At 44.9% G+C, this 17,053-nt stretch overlaps 1 protein-coding gene across 3 annotated transcripts in view; it reads left to right on the top strand.

Moving 5' to 3' along the window:
* WLS (Wnt ligand secretion mediator) overlaps positions 1–17,053 on the top strand; it is a 127,293-nt gene that overhangs the window by 90,636 nt on the left and 19,604 nt on the right. Inside the window, exon 12 of one of the 3 annotated variants that reach the window (XM_003921430.4) lies at positions 7,911–8,759. The exons of the other annotated variants lie outside the window; for them this stretch is intronic. Coding sequence (XP_003921479.1) covers positions 7,911–8,020 — 110 coding nt within the window. The 3' untranslated portion in view covers positions 8,021–8,759. Of the gene's footprint in view, positions 1–7,910; positions 8,760–17,053 lie in introns of those variants that run through there. 3 annotated transcript variants of the gene reach the window in all.

The following is a 17,053-nucleotide window of genomic DNA, read 5'->3' as shown; positions in this document are numbered from 1 at the left end:
TGTGGGGCTTCTAGCCTTTGTGAGATGGATCCTGCATGGAGCTCAGACAAGCAGTTTCTGATGCCAAAGGTGAAAAGAAAGGGGAAAGAATCTTTGATGGAGGTGATTTGGTATGTGAGTTGGAGGGACATGCCAAGTGTCAGAAGGAAGTAGAAGTGGGTAGGAAAGAAATGGAAGCATCAAGCATTTCCGCGTAGACTTTTTCTTCTCTCTTTCGGTCATGGAATGGAGAAGAACAAAGTGGGCCACAGGTTCAAGACAAGGTCACTTTCCAAAGAGCATTTTCTCACATGTCTGTTTCTCTTTCATAGTATGGATCAGAAAGTGACCCTTTACAAATGAACCACTGAGCACCTCAATACTTAGCTTATACTTCATACCGAAGTTCCTTAGTACTTAGCCTTGTGCCATCTTGGATGAGATGGAGTGAAGTGAAGCTCAAAAAAGTGACAGAGACATAGTCCTTGCTCTCAAGGAGCCTTTACCCTGATCTGAAGGACAGGATTTCCTCATCCACCTCTTGAAAGATGGCAGGACAACTCCAAGCTGGAGTGTTTTCGCCAGCAGATAGGTGCTGTGGGAGTGTGGCTCAACATTCCTTATAGCTACAGGCTTTCACGGACTTCCCTGGGTTTCTTCCTACTGGTTGATGGACCATAGTGGCACTGAACGTACAAACTCATTCACATTAGTCATTTTATTTATATGTACATAGAATTTTACGTGTAATCATTTTATGCATATATGTGTGTTTATGTGAGTATACACACACACACACACATGCGCTCATGTGCACATATATGTTTTTTAATTTAGCAAAGATATTTTAGTTACCTTTTCAAGGAACGCTTACATATTCTGCCCTGCTGCTGCTGTTGCCTTTTCATGACAGTTGTTCTTTTTACCTGTTGCCATAGCCAATTTGTGAATCATTCTGGAAGTCTTTCCAGGCAGAAATAAATTGCAGCAGGCTAAGGTGAACCCTCTTCTCTGAGCAAAAATACCATCTCCCAGGGCTCAAGCAGCAAAGCCATGCACACATGAAAAACTGTCCAAACCCACTCAACCACAACTCAGATGGGAATAAAAGGCTGGAGCTGCTTATGAAGTCAGACAATTCTCGGTAATAACTTTGGTTTTTCAGTTCTTTTGTCTATAAAATTCTTGTCAGAATATTTTAAAAAAAGAAGTGAGACCCAGAATTCCTAACTAGACGACTGTGGAAGAGGGAACGCAAGATGCCCTCACTGCCACCATTCCCTCCCGTTTCTGTTCACGCCAAGCATCTTCTGGCGAAGGCAGCCACTCTGCCGGGAGCAGCAGCAGCAGCACTGGTTCCTTGTCTTGGCAGCTAGCTACCGTGTGACGTCAGTTTTCCTGCTGGAGGCTTCGGAGGTCTCCTGCTTCTTGTTTCACAGGAAAGATGGCTTTGGCTTTTGTTGCTTCAGTAAAGGGTCGGATTAAGTCCTGAGGCCCTGACAGTGGTCACCCCCTTTTATGGAAGCCATCCCCGGTTGTGCGTTAGATGATCTGCCCATGGCCAGCTGGGCTTCTTGATGTCTGTGAGCACTGATGGGATTGGTCTTGTCACACAGGCCAAACCCAGACCCTAAAGCAGGTCTTGAAAGCCCTTCCCCATTCCCCAGTGAAGGTGGGAACCAAGTGACAGACCGTCACCAGCCTGGCACCCTTGCCCAGCCACTTGCAGTCAGGTGCCTTCTGTCCCTGCCTCTCCCAGGGCTCTGGCTCTGCCAGTGACCTGCCGTTTCCTGGCCCAGTCAATTAAAATCATATTTTCTGAGTCTTAGACTTCCTGTCACCCCACCATGATAGGGGCATCTCAGTTACCTTCTTGGGAAGAACCTTCGGCTTCCTAAAGGTGTAAGTTTGCTAGAGTTGCGATACGAATACCACAGACTGGGGGTCCTAAATAGCAGAAGCTTACTTTCTCACAGTTCTGGAGGTTAGAATCTGAGATCAAGGTATCACCAACGTTGGTTTCTTCTGAGGCCTCTCTCCCTGGCTTGTAGATGGATACTTTCTCCCTGTGTCTTCGCATGGTCTTCCCTCTGCGTATATCTACATTCTCTTCTCCTTTTCTCTCACAGGACACCAGTCTGTTGGAGTAGGGCCCACCCCTAAGTGACCTCATTGTTAATTTCTTCTTTAAGAAGGCCCTGTCTCCAAACACAGTCAGTCTGAGGTTCTAGGGGTTAGAACTTCAATAGATGAATTTGAGAGTTTGGAGGAGATGCAATTCAGCCTATGACACTAAGATTTTACCCCAAAACTAATAAGTTTTATTGTGTTCTTCTCCCACTTGCAGTTGCTGTCTGGCACTAAGTGTCAGGAGGTGCTTTGGGGGTTCAGGGGCAATGGCTCACTCCAAGCCTGGAATAAATGACCTCTGGGGTTGACAGGGACTGAGAGATTACTAGGCCCAGGGTTCCTAACCCTGTCCACCAAAGCCACGCTACCCCATCTCCCAGAAGGGATCCTGAAAGCTGAGCTATCCCAGGGCACACTTGTTTTCTAGCTGAGGGTGTGGCCCTAAACGCTAGTGGAGACCTGGCCATGCAGAGCACAGAGAAGCCGCACTTGCCTGCACCAGGCAAATCTTTGCTGGATGGTTTTTTTGTTTGTTTGTTTGTTTTTGTTTTTGTTTTGTTTTGTTTTGTTTTTTGTTTTTTTGAGACGGAGTTTCACTCTGTAGCCCAGACTGGAGTGCAATGGCACATTCTCAGCTCACTGCAACCTACGCCTTCCGGGTTCAAGCAATTCTGCTGCCTCAGCCTCCGAAGTAGCTGGGATTACAGGCACACACCACCACACCCGGCTAATTTTGTATTTTTAGTAGAGTTGGGGTTTCTCCGTGTTAGTCAGGCTGGTCTCAAGCTCCTAACCTCAGATGATCTGCCTGCCTCAGCCTCCCAAAGTGCTGGGATTACAGGTGCGTCAGCCACTGCGCCTGGCCTTCGTGGGTGTTCTGAGCACTTACTATATACCACATACTATCCTGGGTACTTACTTTCTTTAAAACAACAATAACAACAAAAAAAGAATAAACCTGCCATTCATCATTTTCTTAGGATTTTTTTCTTCTTGTTAAGATCTTACTGTGTCGCCCAAGTTGATCTCCAGTTACTGGGCTCAAGTGATCTTCCTGCCTCTGCCTCCCAAAGTGCTGGGATTACAGGTGTGAGCCACTGCACCAGCCACGGTATTTTATTTTTTAACATAACAATCGTATTAATACCAAAAATGTAAGTAGACATACTCTTAAACAACAGTCCTTTGCATGAAAATAATTTGGCTTTACAAATATCACACTTTCTTGTTTTTCTCATTCTGCTATGAACTAGAGACTTCATTCCCAAAAGTTACCATCTCACCTTAGCTTTGAAGGTGAATAGGGGAGAGGAGAGAGGTTGCTGTGGGCCTAGGGACAATTCCACAATAAAGGATAGAGTCATGAGTGTTACGGAGAGAACATAAGCTTTGGAGGTGGACACAGATGGTTTGGAATCTCGGCTCCAGTACACATGGTGTAGGAGGACCCTGAGGACAAATATGAGCTCATGGTGTGGGACCTCCCTGGCTTTCCCACTTGGCAGTGGCATGCTAATTTGCATAGGTAGCGGTGAGGATGGAAGTAGGTAGTCCTTATTAATATTAGAAGACCTCTGGTGGGACCTCCAATCTCTCCTGGAATCTATAATACAACCTCAGAATGAGTGTAGCAGTTGTCATTTTATTGAAGTGAGCACAGATAAACAAACGATTGTCATTAAGATGCTGCCAGTCCTACGAAGCTGTCTCCCATGCATGTGGCTTTCTTCATCCTCATTAGGCATTCCAGACAGTTACAAGCAAACAGCAGCTACACACCTGTGGATGTGACTCCACACATATGGATACATCGCTGTAGTCCATTAAGATGAAATCTGTGCCAGAGATGGGTCTCATTTCACAAGGTTAGGAAGATATAAACCTTCATCTAATTGTTAATGAGCTGTGATGAATTGACATCATAACCAAGGAGAGAAATTTACTGCAAACTGAAGCATTCTTTTCTCTTTTTTTCACCCTTTTTCACCCCAGTAAGACGCATGTCACATTTTCAGAAGGGTTTTTTCTTGTCTTAGATGGGAAGAGACTTTGAGCATGTTTGTGCACTGAGCAGCAGGCGCCAAGAGAGGGGGAGACTAACAGATGGAGCAAGACCTTGGCAGAGGTAGGAGGTGATGGAATTAGGAAGCAAGTGGAGGGATCTCCACTCCTGCTATGTTACTGCCGTATTCCCAGCCGTTCCGCAAGGGGGAACAGTTGGCCTTCAAGGTACAGTCAAATCACATGGGAAACATAGAGTCCCATTGATCTGGGTCCTCATCCAGCACAGTAGAGAAATTAATTATGCCGCAGTAGTTTCACAACATACAAGGAAATACAGGGCCTGCTCAGCCCCTCACAGTGCATATGGCCAATACTCATAAATAACAGCTCTCCGGTCAGCACACTGATTTCTATGCTATCAATTTATTAGATACAAAAGCAAAGTTAATATGCCAAACAATTTATTCAAATTATTGTACGTGTGTTTTTTGGCTTTGTTTTGTTTTTGAGACACTCTATCACCTAGGCTGGAGTGCAGTGGCACGATCTTGACTCAATGCAACTTCCACCTTCTGGGGTCAAGCAGGTCTCCTCTTTGTGGTTCATATGAATTTTAGGATTGTTTTCAATTTCTGGGAAGATCGTCATTGCTATTTTGATAGGGATTGTATTGAATGTGTAGATTGCTTTGGGTGGTGTGGTTATTTTCACAATATTAATTCTTCCAATCTATGAGCATGGATGCCTTACCATTATTTTATGTTCTCTTTAAGTTTTCATGAGTGTTAGTAGTTGTTCTCTTTTTTTTTTTTTTTTTTGAGATGGAGTCTTGCTCTGTCACCTGGGCTGAAGTGCAGTGGCACAGTCTCAGCTCACTGGAACTTCTGCTTCTCGGGTTCAAGGGATTCTTCTATAGCTGGGACTACAGATGCATGCCACCACACTCGGTTAATTTTTGTATTTGTAATAGAGGCAGGGTTTTGCTATGTTGGCCAAGCTGGTTTGAACTCCTGACCTCAAGTGATCTGCCCGTCTCAGCCTCTCAAAGTGCTGGGATTACAGGTGTGAGCCACTGTGCTAGCCGTACATGGATATTTTTAACTGTAATGCGCTGCATGGGGACTTCATACTTCACTGGCAGTCTCACTGGCTGCTGGAAACTTGAATATATAAGAAGAGGCAGCAGAACCCAAAAGCTAAGAGTCTGCATCCTGACACCGATTTCTTTGGTTTGAATCCCACATCACTATTTAGCAGCTTGGGCCTTGGACAAGTTACTTAGCCTCTCTGTGCCTCAGTTTCTTCATCAACAGAATGGGAGTGCTGATAATAGTGCCTCTGTCTGAGGACTGCTGTGAGAATTAAGTGCATTAATATTTGTACAGAACTGTGTCAGGCATGTGATAAGCAGGATAACATAGGTGTTGGTTTAAATAAAGAAGCCAAAGCAATTTTGGCTGTTTCTTCAAGTGATCTGGAGGATCATACACATATTCTAGAATCTGCTAATTGGAGGTATATTGTAAGTTTAAAGAATTAACCTCTTTGGTTCAAAGCCTGAGTAGGATTACTCTCTAGGGTCTATTTCTAAGAAGTCCCGAGGGAAAGGGGTTCCTTAGGTAAACGGTGATGAGTGCTAATGGGTCCACCGCAGTGGTCAGGACTGTCTTTGAAATTTTGATGACTCACACAGACATGCAGATCATGAAACTGGCTTTGGAATTTTGATGGCTAGCCCAGATATGCAAATCCAGAAATAGCTTTGACTGAGAAATGTGAGGCTTATACTGCTTGTGCCTGACTGCAGTGTGGACTGGACGTCGCAGCAGTGAGAATACAAGTTATTGGTCTGGGAGAAGTTGCTCATTGCACAAGCAGTGGTTTAGCTTGGCCCAAAGTAGCCCAGCTAAAGCCTCTCGCCAGCCTTCCTTGGCATCTATGCCCTGGCTTGAGGGCAGATGAATGTAGATGTGCTGGAGTCTGGACTGATGCCCCTTTAATACCTTCTCTACCCATAGTCCTGTGGATTCGACTCTTGCCAAAACAGCCCCAAATACCTTCAGCAGTCCTCTGCGGCAGCCAGCAAGCCTGCTTCTGAGACCAGGGAAACTCTTGGGTAGAGAGCTATAGGCTGGCATTTACTAGTAGGACTGATTTTGCTGTGCAGCCACATAGAAATGGTTTTACAAGAAGAAACGAATAGTGTGTGGCACACATGAAGGGAACCAGCCAAGCAGCCTGCTGGGCCAGTGGGTGGGAGAGACCTCTGGGGTTCTAAGACCATCAGATTCATTGACGCCCAGCAGTTCTTAAATTAGTGATAAGATATTAGTCCTAAGGGTAGGGCCAAGGCTTCTTCTAAGCTATGATACGGCATTTCCATGGAAAACAGCATTTAGTTACTTAATTCTATGACTTAAATTAGAAAAACTTCAGTTCCAGAAAACATGAAATCAAATGATATGTGCACAATACAAAAATCACTGACACAGGTTTAACTTTCTGTTCCCCAGTACCCCCTCCACAAACACACGTGCACACATGCACCCCCACACACAGTTGAACTGAGCAGGGTTACGTTTTCCATTTTCTCTTTGTTAGTTATACATTCACTTAATTGTCTTATGGCAGGTGACAGGCTTTTCGAGGTGTAACTTAGAGAATTTTTTTTTTTCCCCTGCGAATTTAGAAAAGTTCAGATTATTCCATTTTAGCAGAACACTGCCCACTGATAATGAGTTCAGAACACTTGGGGCAATCCTGAGGGCAGCAGGAAATTCACAGCACGTTTCTGGCACTTTTTTTTCCCTGGAGAATAAAGCCCCTCATTGTTTCTAGATGTGTTAGATAGGGTTCCTTGCCCAATCTGTGGATAGATATAGGCAGATCGTATTTGCCTTCACAAGATACAGCGATACAACTGCTTAGTTTATTTTTTTAGAGTCGTAGTCTCACTGTCACCCAGGCTGGATGGAGTGCAGTGGTGCAATCATAGCTCACTGCAATCTAGAATTCCTGTGCTCGAGTGATCCTCCTGCCTCAGCCTCCTGAGTATAGCTGAGGTTACAAGTGTGAGCTACTGCACCCAGGTAATTAAAGCAACAGTTTTTTAGAGGCAGGATCTCGCTTGTTGCCCAAGCTGATCTTAAACTACTGGCTTCTAGCAATCCTCGTACCTTTGCTTTCTGTGCGGGTGCAATTGCAGGCCTGGGCCATTGCTTCTGGCTCCTGTTTTGTAAATTATTCACAGCAAATATGTTGGTGCCTTGCTGACCCATCCACTGGGAGGTGTTACACTGGTTTAGCCCATCGCATGGGTCTTGGCATAAGACATTCCTTTGCCAGCTTTCTCATGGGCCTGCTCCTCCACCTGGGGCAGTTACCTTGCCTACCTCCCAGCATCCTCATCTGTAAGGCTGGCATGTTCATAGTGCCTACTTCACAGGGCTCCTGCGAGGATTAAAGAAGATCACCTACAAAATGATTAGAATAGCATCAGGCACAAAGTAAACGTTCATTAAATGTTAATGATGACTATGAATAATATCAGCAGTGAGCTGATTCATGTATCTTAATGACTGTTGTCTGGAAGCCAAAAATGGTATTTAAAAAACTTCTGCAAAGTCCAAGTGAATAGGTTGGGAGTTAGCCCTTGTTCTAAATGTTGTATGCCCTGGGTTTCTCTATGTGCTCAGAATGTGAAAGAGGGCTAACCTCAGGGCAGTTGTCCATGAGATGAACCCCAGCTTGCTTCGCCTTTCTCCTTGAACACATCTAACATGAAAACCCTGTTTCAGGCGATCTGGGTGTCCACAGTGGGGAAGAACTCCAGCTCACCACCACTATCACCCATGTGGACGGACCCACTGAGATCTACAAGTTGACCCGCAAGGAGGCCCAGGAGTAGGAGGTTGCAGCGCCCGGCTGGGACGGTCTCTCCACACCCCAGCTCCTCTAACTAGAGCGGGGAGCGTGCCAGAGAGAGCTCAATGTATAAACGAATGCCTCGTGGCTCTTAGCTGTGGTTTCTTGGACCAGCGGCATGGACATTTGTCAGTTTGCCTTCTGACGGTAGCTTTTGGAGGAAGATTCCTGCAGCCACTAATGCATTGTGTATGATAACAAAAACTCTGGTATGACACATTTTCTGTGATCATTGTTAATTAGTGACATAGTAACATCTGTAGCAGGTGGTTAGTAACTTCAAGTGGCGGGTGGGGTGGGGGGGTGTATTCCTTGGGGGATGGTTTGGGCCGAATGGGGAGTGGAATATTTGACATTTTTCCTGTTTTAAATTCTAGGATAGATTTTAACATCCTTTGCAGTCCCAGTCCAAGGTAGGCTGGTGTCATAGTCTTCTCACTCCTAACCCATGACCACTGTTTTTTTCCTATTTATGTCACCAGGTAGCCTACTGAGTTAATATTTAAGTCGTCAATAGATAAGTGTCCCTATTTTTGTGGCATAATATAAAATAACTGCATTTCTTGAGATCTATTCCACTAGGGATATTTCAGCTTTGAAACCAAATCTGTGTATCTAATACTAACCAGTCTGTTGGATGTGGATTTTAAAAAATGTGTGCTAAACTACCCAAGTAGGATTTATTGTATTAAATGGCCTTTGGGTCTGAAAAGCTTTTTTAACCTCTTGCTTAAAACGTGTTTTATTTTGATCAGATACATCAAATAGCCTCCAAAAGTATAGATCCAATCATTTAAATAAACCTGTATGTATATGCAGATGTGTATATGCATAGCCCCTCCTGCTGAAACTCACACATGCATGCGGAATATTTTCCAGGTTGCACCTGGGCGTGGGAGTTGATGGGGGAAACAGGTTTATGAAAACCCGAAATACCGTATCATCAAATCAAAGCGTTTGGGGATAATATGTACTCCCAGAGAAAGGGTGACATTTTCTGTCCTGTGTAGTTAGCCTCTCTAGGCTGGCAATGGATGCTTATATGTGTGACAACAAAGGTGGGGAAAACATCATGTGCTTTAGAAGCAGAACCGTCCCCTGCCTTATTCAGACCTTCCCCGGTAGCCTTTTTTATTGTATTTTAACACTTGCACTGCAGGTAGCAGACAGAAGGAACACCGTTTCCTGTTGAAGGTCTGTGATTTACCCCTGACCTGGCTGTTTCCTCACTTAACATTCATAAACTTTAACTACTTACTGGGGTCACAGTGAAAATTTCAATCAGTTCGTGTATATGGAAGTGTTTTACGTGTTATTCCTGGAGTCTAAAACCAGTTTCATGAGCATCTCGTTTTTCAGACACTGAGTCTGGAGGTCTGGGGTACAGTCCATGTAATTCACCACTCAGCACCCCCAGCCTTTCCTTTTCCTGATATTGGCTTAAAGCATCGTAAGCAGTGACAGCAGGAAATACTTGACTTTGGCTATTCTCTGTAGGCCTTTTCCTAACGTGGCAGACATTGGATGGAGTACAATCCTGCACACTCCACATCCATTTACCATCAACCATAGCAGTGCCAGGAATCAGATGGAGCCAGGCCTCCCAGTCTAGCAGGGAACTCCTGTCCCAGAAGAGGGAGGGAATGTTTCTCTATCCCCTGGCTTAGGAAAAGGACTGGAGATGGGCCTTAAAGAAGAGAGACTTTCTTAGAGCCGAAGGGCGAAGGGATCAGCAGTACAAACATCACAGAAGGTGCAAAGCATGGGCAGTGTTTGGATGAGGTCGGCGATCAGGCCTGGCTGGCACTCAGGAATGGAAATAGCAGATGATGAGCCCTGTGCACCCGAGAGCCAGACAGACAAAGGTGTTTAATGCTAAGAGTTACAGACTTTGCCTCAGATGTTAGGCAGAGAAGTGATATGATCAGAATGACCACTGGAGCCTGGAGCGGCTGGACAGGCCCAGAAAAGATCACAGAGACCGGAACCAGGGCCGTAGAAGAGGGCTTGGAGGAGAGGATTGTTTTGGAGACAAAACGCACAAGGTTTGAATGTTCTGGATGTGGGTTGCACAGAAAGTCAGGGTCAAATTTCAAGCCCTCACTGGGGAAGGGAATGGTGGGGTTTCAGACAGAATGAGAGCTTGTTAGGTGATAAGTGTCAGTGGACCCACTACTTAAAGTTCTCTAAGTAGGAGCCAACTCTAGCAAACTTAGGTAAAAGAGACTTTCCTAGCATGTATGAACTTTCCTACCATGTATGAAAGGTCCGTGGAAGAGTTGAATTAACCAGAAAGATGGGAAGTGGGGCAGCTCTAAGGGGCCCCAGCACCAGAGCCCATGCACCTTTCTCTTACAGAGCAGTGCATTCACTACTGAGTCTATCCAGTTCTTTGTCTCGCTCACCTAAATACTAGGAGCCTTAGGCAGGTGGCTGTCCCTGTGCCAGTCAACTGTAACCAGGAAGTCAGGTCAAATGACTGCTCGGGACCCAACCCTATAGATCGGTATTCATGCTCAAAGAAAGGAGAACCCATTTTGAATGTGGCAAACAATCAGAAAAGATCTAACACAATGGGCAAGATGATGAGTTTGGGCTGGGTTTTAAAAGCCTTGGAGGTCTCTTGGAGGAAATGATGAGCTGGCAGAACTGAGGGGTCAGCCAGGTGCAGTGGCTCACGCCTGTAATCCCAGCACTTTGGGAGGCCGAGGCGGGTGGATCACGAGGTCAATAGATCGAGACCATCCTGGTCAACATGGTGAAACCCCATCTTTACTAAAAATACAAAAAATTACCTGGGCATGGTGGCACGTGCCTGTAATCCCAGCTACTCAGGAGGCTGAGGCAGGAGAATTGCCTGAACTCAGGAGGCGGAGGTTGTGGTGAGCCAAGATTGCACCATTGCACTCCAGCCTGGGTAACAAGAGTGAAACTCTGTCTCAAAAAAAAAAAAAAAAAAAAAAAAAAAAAAAAAAAAAGAACGAGGGGTCCAGCAGATTTGGCAGCCGCCACCATTGAGAAGGAGAAGCACAGCTGCGCAGAGCAGCAAAGCATCAAGCCGATGACCACCAAGAGTCATGAACCAGACATGGCCGTGTTCGACAGGAGAGGGGAAGATAAGTTGCTTGAGTCAGAGACACGTGCGGTTTCAAAGTAAGAACCAGATTCAGGAGGGAAAAAGAAGAAAAAATGGTGTTAGATGTGCTGAGAGGTTTTGTGGCATTTAGGGATCCAGGACTCTTGGATTTGGTGGTTTGGATGTGTGTGACCTCAAGTGGCGAGGGTGGAAGGTGGACAGAGAGGTGGAGCAGAGTCAATGGGCATTTGTGATGGGAAGGAAGGAGGCAGGATGGTTGCTCCAACAGGAGCCAAAGTAAAGTGGAGGCTTGTGATTTTAGTCCACAGAGAAGTGAACTACGTTTGTAGACCTGAAGGGTGAGAGGCAGCCACGAAGGAAAGATGCAGGAGCTCATATAAGCCACAAAATACCAATTTTGGGACCAAGAGTACAAGCTGATGAGTTAGCACTGAAGTAGTAAAAGGACACTTTAATCCTGAAACAGCAGAGAAATAACAGACGGACAGGGGAGGAGAAACTTGAGGTCCAGAGAGGAGTTGCCGTATGTCCCCGGGTGTTCCTCCGCCAGTGTGGGGTGGGTGCTGGAGTTTCACTAAAGAAGTCTCAGTTTCAAAAATACAGGTTGGGGGCAACCCATTTCAGTCAGTGGAAAGAGGTGGAAACTCAAGAGGTGAGAAAATGCAATTTTATGTTGGTTATCCCATTGGGTTTTCACTATGCATTGTTCCTACAAGAAAATATCCATAGTCATGAAATAAGTGGTCCCGCATGTGACTGCCAAGGGTAGTTTTAACCATTTCTCAGAACTGAGATAAAGCTCTCTAGCAATTCTGATGCCTAAGTTCAGCCTATAATCTCAGAGCTGATAGGGCCCTCAGAATTCACACCCCTGGGGTCTCAGGAGGTAACTCTGAAAAGTTTAAGAGAAATGTGAGGGGGGGCTGGGGGACCCCCCAGTATTCACAGGGTAGTGGCCACACCCTGGTCTGGGGTCTCATCCTCAATTCGGCAGTTCTAGAAACTATATTTTATCTACTCTTTCAAATTGAATGCTCCCAAAGTCTGAATGGTCACATTGGGGAATCTATAAACTAGAATTTCTGTGTGATCTTTTACAGTAAAGAATGCACATATCTCGTGGCTCCATTCATCATCATAGACTTCCTTCCTTCCTATTTGCAGGTAACCATGGAGGTTAAAAGAGGAAATAGGTTTTTGGTAGACAAGGAATAAATGCACAGAGAAATTTGTACCCTTGGAAGAGATCAGTCCTAACCCTGTGCCTCCACAGAAAATGTACACAGCTCCCTAAAAAGTGCCTAGCGCGGTGTGAGAATTCAATCGGGATAGTTGGTGAGTGAGCGAGTGAAAACCCTTGACTAATCCCCATCTCTCTCTGCTGCGTGACCCTGAATTACTTAGAACCTGTCTTCTTGAGTCAAGCCGACTCATCAGGATGTCAGAGTGGTTGGTCAGGCTCAACTTGCTGGTATGTTGTCCAGACATTCATGAGCCTGTACTTTCTCTTCTGTATTTCAAGGTCCCGTTTCCCGTAGTGCTCTGGGAACCTCTCACTTCTGCAGGCTGTCTATCTATCGCGTTTTGATACATGATTAATTTTGTTGTACAGAGATAACTTGGTTTCTCAAATAACATCTGCAGCCCCTTTTCTGCTGACATCGAGGGGCCTTCTAAGCATGTCTTGAAGTGTGCAGAACGTTCTGTCTCCTGTGACAACACTGACCTCTCAGAAAAGAATGCCCTTTGCTATTGAGACCAGACTTTTTCTTTGTGACTTTTACTTATTTGGATTGATGGAATCCCTTTTTGTAGGGCCTGCCCCACTCAAGTCTTCCCTTCCCCTCCCCAGGCTCAGCATCTCAGTTCCGGAACTGCGTCTCCAGACATGGTTTCTAGAAAGTTCTCCCATTACTACGTACCTGTTAACTGCATCCTAGCTTCCCAGTGTTCCAAAATATGATAATCAGATGGCAGGACTACTCCAGCTGGCACAGATTAGTGTGAAAATGTCCCTTCCTGTGCTAGGGCTTGATGTTCTAGGAAAACGGTACAGGATTAAAAAAAAAAAAAGAAAGAAAAACTTCTCACTTTTTTCCTTCTCATGACCAAGTAACCAGTAAAATCCTTAGTTTCAAAAATTAGTATTACAAATCTTTTCCAAGTACAAAGTGGATTCATTTCAATTGCTGGAGAATTTACAAATATATATATTCACCTGAAACCAGAAAAACCTCCTTTGGCCAAGACCTCTCTCCTTTGTCCAGCTCTCTCCACCGCGAGCACACACACACACACACACACACACACACACAGAATTTAACAGCAGGGATGTGTGTTGTAATATGTAACTTTGTAAATTACATATTTTCCCCTAATGCCACCTTCTCAGTCACAGAGTAGAGATCTTTTTTTCTTTCCTTTTTTTTTTTTTTTTTTTTTGAGATGGAGTTTTGCTCTTGTTGCCCAGGCTGGAGTCCAGTGGAACGATCTTGGCTCACTACAACCTCCGCCTCCCAGGTTCAAGTGATTCTCCTGCCTCAGCCTCCTGAGTAGCTGGGATTACAGGCATGCACCAACATGCCTGGCTAACTTTGTATTTTAAGTAGAGACAGGGGTTCACCATGTTGGACAGGCTGGTTTCGAACTCCTGACCTCAAGTGATCCACCCGCCTCAGCCTCCCAAAGTGCTGGGATTACAGGCGTGAGCCACCGTGCCCGGCTGAGTAGAGATCTTACTTCATGAGTAAAGAAGTGAGACTCAGAGGTGAAGTGACCTGTGCAAGGTCACCTATCACAGTGCCAGAGTTGGAACTAAAAGAACTTCAGTCTCTGAACTTCAGTGTCTTTTCAGTAGCATATTCACAGCAGAAGAGTCAAGAATGTTGTGAGCTGCAACTCTCACTAGAACCAAATGACCTTATTGGGAGATGTTAGTCCAGCCTTAAAAACAAGCTCTTCACCTCCATGAATGGCAAGTGTCTGCCCTCTTCCGGCCAAATCGAGAATGACATCCATCACTGAGCAAATCCTCAACACAAGTCAGACCTTGGATTCTGCTTTTCAGTTAAGTTCTGGTCCTGGCTCTGCTTCTAAGTCTTTCTCTGGGATTCTCAGGAAACCTACCCCTCTCCTCTAGCCCACCTGAAGGAGATGATTTCGGAAGTCCTCAGCAGCCTTGATTCTAAGCCTCATAAAGAAGAGTAGGTGTTAATGGCATCCTGTGGCAGTGGTAGGTGCTTGATGCAGGTCTGCTGTGAGTGATGTGTTGGCATCGCAGGGGTGGTTTATTGATTTAATTTATTATTTGTACAACCCCTTCTCATAACTTACATCTGTGCCTCCTCTGAGGCTCTAAGCTCCCCAGGGTGGCTCCTGTGTCCAGAAACCCTTTGGTCTTCCCTCCCAGTTAAGTCAGATCTCTCTTCAGCACAGGGATGCTGAGAGATTGAAAGTGAACTACAGACAGGAACACCGTTCCGCAGCACCGTGCTTGGCTAACTTTCTTTACACAGAGCGAGCAGAATTTTAAAAATGGCATTTGTGCCTTTTAGCCTGGGCTCCTCCTAAAAGTAGACTCTGGGAAAAGGATTTGCGTGCAAGTAGCTGGCTTGAAAGGTGACGCCAGGAAGCACAGAGGTGGCATGGAGAAATGAGGCTGAGAAGAGGGGAACCCAAAGAACAGCCACCACGGTCCCCTGCCAGGAGCCTCTGCCAAGCTGTGAGGAACACGCTGCCGAGTTGCACCTGGGACAGAGGCAGCTGTGAGAGAGAGCCACTCACTCCCACCCTTGGAAGGTAGAGAGCCATCCCCAGGCGCTTAGCTGCTTGGAACTAGGGCCAGCGTGAGGAATAAGGGTGAGGCACCCATGGCCTCTGCTACATTGTTTTTAATCCAATCTCAAAAGCAAAATGGTCCTATTGCAGAAACTTTGCAAAAATACATTAAAGAGTAAAGAAAAACTTATAAACTTTTTACAACTACTCTATCCAAAGATAAATACTGTACAAATGTCCGTATGCTCTTACCCAAGTTATTCCATACATACATGCATATTTATAGAAATTAAGGTTGTAGTATACACAGAAAATGAATTTCTGGACAGAAATTAGGAATTATATATATATGTAACAATATATCTATAAATATAATATATAATTATATACTATATATATACATATATATACGTATATATAATACCTGCCCTTTTCACAGTATAGTATATCTAGGAAATCTTTGGATGTCATTGTCTTCTCTAACATGATTTTAATGACTTTACTATTATCATCTCTAATAAGGATGTGTCACAATTTTTTCTAATCCCCTATTATTGAACATTTCAGTGGTTTGCAAAGTTCATCTATAATATCTATTGAAATGAACATCCTTGGATATAAATCTTTTTTGGACATCACTCATTGTTGCCTTAATATCAGAGTTACTGGGTTAAAGATCAATTATACATTCAATGAGCATATGTTGAACATCTAATTTGGGGCTGGGTGCTATTCTTTTTTTTTTTTTTTTTTGAGATGGAGTCTCACACTGTTGCCCAGGCTGGAGTGCAGTGGCATGATCTTGGCTTACTACAACCTCTGCCTCCCAGGTTCAAGAATTCTCCTGCCTCAACCTCCTGAATAACTGGAATTACAGGCACCCACCACCACGCCCAGCTAATTTCTTGTATTTTTAGTAGAGACAGGGTTTCACCATGTTGACCAGGATGGTTTTGAACTCCTGCCCTCCTGATTCACCCACCTCAGCCTCCCAAAGTGCTGGGATTACAGGCGTGAGTCACTGTGCCTGGCCCAGCCAGGTGCTATTCTAATCATTTGGGGCAGATCAGTAAACACTGTCCCTATCATCATGAAGTATATTGGCCCGGTAAAGGAAGGCAGGAGAACGAGGTAATAGGTAATAAATACATCAATAGTGATGAAGGTTACACAGAAAAACATTATCATGGATACCTGTAAGCATATAGAGCCCTCCAGAAGTGCGCCAACAGCAGAATGAGAGCCTGTGGCCCCACATCCCACTGACACTATGCAGTTTTGAAATTTGCAGCTTCCAGATGCAGAAATTGAATTTTTGCATTTACTTCATTACCAGGAACACGGAGCATGCTTCATATTCCTATGACTTCATATTAAGTTGTCAGTTCAGATTCTTTATCCATTTTCCTCTGAGACTCTGATGTACTATATTCATCCTTTGTCTGTTCCATGTGTAGCTAAACTTTTCTCCATTTGTCATTTGCTTTTAATTTTGATTTAGATGCTTACCAGGATATAGAGCTTTTTAATTTCTAGGTAGTCAACCTGTAAATTTTTTCTTCTATAATTTCTGGTTTTGCTTTCATGCTTAAAGAAATATTCCCTGAGATAATAAAGAAATCACCCATATTTTCTCTAGTTTAAAAAAAATTCCCTTTTTAAGTTTTTTTTTAAACTCATCAATTCATAAAGAATTTGTTTTCCAGTTGGGATATCAATTAAATATTTTTTCCAGGTGGTTATCCCAGTGTGACTTTTTGGATCAAAATTGGGAAGGAAGGACAGGATCTAGCAAGCTGGGGAGATCATTTCGCTGGGTGACCCCTGGAGCAGCGGTGAGGCTTGGGTGTTGGAGCTGTTCCATCCACAAGCCGTTCCATCAAGACCCAGAGGCTCCTGAGGAGCTCACCTCGGACTGCCAGTGAGGGTCCTGCCGGTGACAATGAAGTGTGCCATCGGGGAGGATGAACTGCGCTGCAGCACAGAGCAAACACCCGAGCCGCAGGCAGGGGCACCACAGAGTGAGCTGAGGAAGTCAGTGGCAGTGGCCACCTGGCCAGGGTCCCTGGAGCCTCCAGGGAGCTGCCCTCCAAAGCAGTCTGCTCCTCTATGCCACAGTGCAGGGGAAAGGTGTCTGAGGCC

Source organism: Saimiri boliviensis, chromosome 11 (assembly GCF_048565385.1).
Source record: "Saimiri boliviensis isolate mSaiBol1 chromosome 11, mSaiBol1.pri, whole genome shotgun sequence".
Taxonomy (NCBI): Eukaryota; Metazoa; Chordata; class Mammalia; order Primates; family Cebidae; genus Saimiri; species Saimiri boliviensis.
Note: the sequence above shows the minus strand (reverse complement) of the source record. Positions and strands in the feature narration are given on the sequence as shown.